At 68.4% G+C, this 5,555-nt stretch overlaps 1 protein-coding gene across 1 annotated transcript in view; it reads left to right on the top strand.

Annotated features, from left to right (window-relative positions):
- Positions 1-5,555, top strand: part of DTX1 (deltex E3 ubiquitin ligase 1) — a 12,733-nt gene that overhangs the window by 3,706 nt on the left and 3,472 nt on the right. The window contains exons 2-6 of the mRNA XM_017839693.1: positions 959-1,610; positions 3,310-3,371; positions 3,505-3,666; positions 4,682-4,743; positions 4,865-5,053. Coding sequence (XP_017695182.1) covers positions 959-1,610; positions 3,310-3,371; positions 3,505-3,666; positions 4,682-4,743; positions 4,865-5,053 — 1,127 coding nt within the window. The remainder of the gene's footprint in view (positions 1-958; positions 1,611-3,309; positions 3,372-3,504; positions 3,667-4,681; positions 4,744-4,864; positions 5,054-5,555) is intronic.

The raw sequence follows: 5,555 nt of genomic DNA, 5'->3' as shown, positions 1-5,555 counted from the left end.
GAGCAGGCAGTGGGGTTTGGGGCACAGGCAGGAGCAGGCAGTGGGGTTTGGGGTGCAGGCAGGAGCAGGCAGTGGGGTTTGGGGCACAGGCAGGAGCAGGCAGTGGGGTTTGGGATGTGGACAGGAGCAGGCAGTGGGGTTTGAGGCGCAGGCAGGAGCAGGCAGCGGGGCTTGGGGCGCAGGCAGGAGCAGGCAGCAGGCCCGGGCAGCCCCCCCGCCTCCCTCCCGCGGCCCCGGCGGAGCTGCCTCAGCACAAGGCGGCAGCTGGGCCTGGCTCTGCCGCCTGATGCGGCCGATGATTAATGACCGTTAATTAGTGCCTTTAATCGAGCTGGGCAAACGGTGCCGGCGAGGGGATGGAGAGGCCCCGTGCCAGGGGGGCACTTGAGGAGGGGGCTGCGCTGCCTCCTCCCCCCGCAGAGCTTCGGAGGGGGCCGGGACATCCAGCCCGGTCCCAAAGCGGCGGCGGGGCCGGGATTTGGGGACAATGCCTGGCCGTGTGACTGCCGGCAGCTGTCAGGAAACCTCTCCTGACCGGGAAATGCTTCCCGTGCCCCGGGATGGCCGCGGGACCCCGGCCGGGGAGGCTGGAGGTGGCTCTGGACCGGAGGGATGGAAAAAGGATGGGAAGGAGCGCTGGAGCTGGGCAGCATCGCCCTTCCCAGGGCACCCGAGGGCTGGCAGAGCAGCCGGTGGCCAAATCACCACCACCAGCGGTGGGCTGCGGGTCGGATACATCCCTAGGGAAGCACAGCCTGGTGGGGTGTGTTGGTCCTCCCCCCCCGCACCCCTTTATGGAGGGGGGAGCGGCTGCTTCACCCCGAAGTGCCTCTGCATCCCAGTCCCTGCGGAATGCCGGGTTGGGAGCTGGGTGCAGGCGTGTCCGTGTGAGTGTGGGTCCCTCTGCTGGCACCTCGGGGCGCCGGACCCCGCCGTGCCACCCCCACTGTCTCCCCAGGAACCATGCGGCCCGTGCGGAGGAACTTCTACGACCCCTCCTCAGCTCCGGGCAAGGGAATCGTGTGGGAATGGGAGAACGACAACAACTCCTGGACTCCCTACGACATGGACATCTGCATCACCATCCAGAACGCCTACGAGAAGCAGCACCCCTGGCTGGACCTCTCCTCCCTGGGCTTCTGCTACCTCATCTACTTCAGCAGCATGTCCCAAATGAACCGGCAGACGCAGCGCAAGCGGCGGCTCCGGCGCCGCATGGACCTGGCCTACCCCCTCACCATGGGCTCCATCCCCAAATCCCAGTCGTGGCCGGTGGGCGCCAGCACGGGGACCCCCTGCTCGTGCCCGCAGTGCCTGCTGGTCAACAGCACCCGCGCCGCCTCCAACGCCATCCTGGCATCGCAGCGCCGCAAACTCTACCCCGGCGCCGTCCGGCAGAGCAGCACCTTCGCCGGGGGGGCCCTGTGGCCGCCGGGGCCGGCGGCGGGGGCGGGGGGCACGGCCAAGGGCGAGGGGCTGCGGGTGCCCGGCGCGGGGTTCGCCCCCGGGCAGAGCGTGCCCGGCGCGGCGCTGACCGGGCTCAACAACCTCAACCGGCCCGGGACGCAGCGCGGGGCCGGACTGGGCGCCAGGGCCGCCGTGCCCCCGGGGTAAGCGGGGCGGGGGTGGCACCCGGGAGGGGGGGCGGGGGTGATGGAGGTGCCTCGTCCCCCGCTGGCACGAGCGGCCCCAGCCCGTGTGGCACCGTGCCACCTCCAGCCCCGGGGTGCCCACCCTGGGGACGTGCTGGCGGGAGGGACGCCTGGCTCGCCCCGGCTGGCCCCGGGATCGCTGCGGAGGGGGTGTGGTGATCTGTGCCATGCCGTGCCATGCCGTGCCATGCCGTGCCACGCTCTCCATGGCAGCCGGAGGACGTGGGGTGCCTGCTCCCCGGGGGAATTGTGTCGCCAATGGCCAGAGGGGGTGTGTGACACAGCTGGTGGCACGATGCCACCAGGCAGGTCCCTGGGCAGGCAGTGCAGCCCCCGTGTCCATGTGGGAATGACTCACGGAGGGCAGGGGGGTGGGTGAGTGTCCTGGGGGGAGTCCCTGTCCTGACACCCACGTCCCCACGGCTCTACCCCTCGGGGGGTTGTCCTGGTGTCCCCTCAGGGCCCTTGGCACCGGGCTGGGAGGTGGGGACTGGGGGTCAGGTGGGGTCACTGAGCAGCCCCTGGCACGTTTCATTCCCCTCTATGTCCTGCTTTGGCCCCCACGTGCCACGTGCTGGGCTGAGCCGTCCCTGTCGCTGTCCCTGTCCCTGTCCCTGTCCCTGTCCTGGTACCCAGGTCCCATCCCATGCGCCCCCATGGACAGGTAAGAGGGGACCAGGAATGCCCTGGTGGGGGCTGAAGGCCTTGGGGGGAGTGAAGGAGCTTTGGGAATGTGAGGGAAAACGCCCCCAGCCGCGGTTCCTGTGAGGCTGAGCACTGCCGAACTCATCACTGCCATGGCCGGGGCAGGGGGGCTTTGGGGGCAGGGAGGGGGATGATGCCACTGGTGGGGGCTGTTCCCATCCCCCAGGGCAGGAGCACTTGGGCACAGGGCTCTGCTGGGCTTTGCTCCTTGTCCTTCATCCCAGTGCCTGCCTCAGTCCTTCCTTCCCTTCCTTCCTCCCTTCCTTCCTTCCTCCCTCCCTCCCTGCCTTCCTCCTTTCCTTCCCTTCCCTCCCTTCCCTCCATCCTACCCCCCATGGACACCCCATTCCCGTGGGGATGTGGGACACTGGATGTCACCATCGGGACACCCTGATGAAGCTCCACCCTGGGTCAAGGATGGCGTGATGTCCCCAGTGCCATCGGGTGCCCAGGGATGGAGGGGTGGCACTGGGTGACAACCCCACGGGACGGGACACCCTGCCCTGTGTTCCGTGGGCAGGACACTGCCTGGGGACAGTGCCACCCCTGTGGGATGGGACAGGAGTCCCCCAAGCTGGCGATGGGACACCTTGTCCTGTGTCCCATGGGGAGCTGGGGACAGTACCAGCCCTGTGAGATAGGACAGCAGCCCCTCAAGTTGGTAAGGGGACGTTGTGCCCTGTGTCCCACGGGGAGGGCACTACCCTGGGGACAGTGCCAGCCCCGTGGGAATGGACAGCAGCCCCCTCAGGGCTGGTGAGGGGACACCCTGCCCTGTGTCCCACGGGGCTGGCACTGTCCCCAGGGACAGCAGCCCCCCAGGGCTGGTGAGGGGACATCCTGCCCTGTGTCCCGTGGGGAGGACGCTGCCCTGGGGACACGCCATGCGAGCAGGGCACAGTGCCAGCCCTGCCAGCCGGGTTGAGCCCCTTCCCCTCCCCTCTCCGTGCAGGGTCCCGGCCCTCCCGGTCAAGAACCTGAACGGCACCGGCCCCGTCCATCCCGCCCTCGCAGGTAAGGGCGGTCCGGCCGCCGGCTGCGTGTCACCGCCGGGTGACATCGCGGGCAGGGCACGGGGTCGGGCCGCTGCCAGGCGACGGGAAGGACGGACGGACGGACGGACAGACAGCCCCTTTCCTCGGCGCAGGGATGACGGGGATACTCATGTGCGCCGCCGGGCTGCCCGTGTGCCTGACCCGCGCCCCCAAACCCATCCTGCACCCGCCGCCCGTCAGCAAGAGCGACATCAAACCTGTGCCCGGAGTCAACGGCATCTGCAGGAAAACCAAGAAGAAGCAGCTCAAGAAGAGTGAGGAGCCACCCGTGTCCCTGGGATCAGAGCCACCCGTGTCCCTGTGGGATCAGAGCCACCCGTGTCCCTGGGATCAGAGCCACCCGTGTCCCTGTGGGATCAGAGCCACCTGTGTCCCTGGGATCAGAGCAACCCATGTCCCTGAGTCACTGGAGCCACCCGTGTGCCTGTAATCAGAGCCACCCGTGTCCCTGGGATGAGATCCACCCGTGTCCCTGAGTCACTGGAGCCACCCATGTCCCTGGGATCAAAGCGACCTGTGTCCCTGTGGGATAAAAGCCACTCGTGTCCCTGAGATCGGAGCCACCCGTGTCCCTGCGGGATCAGGGGCACCAGGACGTGCCAGTCCCTGTGGGGGGGAAACTGAGGCACGGGGGGGGCTGTCCCCATCCTGGGTGGCAGGGTTGTCCCCATCCTGGGTGGGTGTGTCAGAGCTGTCCCCATCGTGATGGCAGCGGGTGGCAGGGCTGTCCCCATGCCGGTGGCAGAGGGTGGCAGGACTGTCCCCATCGTGGGTGGAAAGGTTGTCCCCATCTTAGTGGCAGGGGATGGCAGGACTGTCCCCACAGTAGGTGGTAGGTCTGTCTCCATCCTGAGTGGGAGTGTCAGAGATGTCCCCATCGTGGTGGCAGGGGATGGCAAGACTGTCCCCACAGTGGGTGGCTGGTCTGTCCCCATCGTGGTGGCAGGGGGTGGCAGGGCTGTCCCTATCCTCGGTGGCAGGGCTGTCCCCACCGTGGTGGTAGAGGGTGGAAGGCTTGTCCCCATTGTGGTGGCAGAGGATGGCAGGGCTGTCCCCATCCTCGGTGGCAAGACTGTCCCCATCCCGCTATCAGGGGGTGGCAGGGCTGTCCCCATCGTGGTGGCAGGGTGTGGCAGGGCTGTCCTGATCCTGGGTGGCAGGGCTGTCCCCACCCTCGGTGACAGGGCTGTCCCCGTCCCGGTGATAGGGGGTTCTGGGCACCGCGGGCAGGCTCTGACGCCCTCCCTTCCCCCCCTGTGCCCGCGGCAGGCAAGACCCCCGAGGACGTGGTGCGCCGGTACATCCAGAAGGTGAAGAACCCCCCGGACGAGGTGAGCGGGCACCCGGGGTGGGGGGTTGAGGGGACGGGCATCGCCCCGCGCCGGGCACAGCGCCGGGGGGGACCCGCTCATCCCAGCGGGACGCTGATCCCGGCTCTCCCGATCCCGGCAGGATTGCACCATCTGCATGGAGCGGCTGGTCACCTCCTCCGGCTACGAGGGCGTCCTGAGCCCCAGGGGCATCAAGCCGGAGCTGGTGGGCAAGCTGGGCAAGTGCGGGCACATGTACCACCTGCTGTGCCTGCTCGCCATGTACAACAACGGCAACAAGGTCCGCGCCCCCCGCCATGGGGGGGCTGGGGTGAGGGGGTGGGGGGTGTTGGGGGGAGCTGGGGGATGTTAGGTGGGTGCTGGGTGGGTGTGGGGGTTGCTGGGAGGTGTTGGGGGGTGCTGGATGGGTGCTGGGAGGTGTTGAGGGGTGCTGGGAGGTGTTTGGGGGTTGCTGGGTGGGTGTGGGGGGTGCTGAGTGGGTGTGAGGGGTGCTAGGGGGTGCTGGGTGAGTGTTGGGGGGTGTTGGATGGGTGCAGGGAGGTGTTGTGGGGTGGTGTATGCTGTGGGGGTGTTGGGGGATGTTGGGAGATGTTGGGGATGCTGGATGGTGTGGGGGGTGCTGGAGGGTGTTGGGGGGTGCTGGGTGGGTGTGGGTTCTGTGTGGGTATGGGGATGGGTGTGGGGGACTGTTGGGTGGGTGCTGCGGGGGTGCTGGGAGGTTGGGGTGGGTGCTGGTTGGGTGTGGTGGGGCTGGGGGATGTTGGGTGTGTGCTGGATGGGTGCTGGGTGAGTGTTGGGGGGTGTTGGATGGG

This window comes from Lepidothrix coronata, unplaced genomic scaffold (genome assembly GCF_001604755.1).
Source record: "Lepidothrix coronata isolate B3197 unplaced genomic scaffold, Lepidothrix_coronata-1.0 Scaffold458, whole genome shotgun sequence".
Classification (NCBI taxonomy): Eukaryota; Metazoa; Chordata; class Aves; order Passeriformes; family Pipridae; genus Lepidothrix; species Lepidothrix coronata.
The sequence above is the reverse complement of the archived record's forward strand: the minus strand, read 5'-3'. Positions and strand labels throughout refer to the sequence as shown.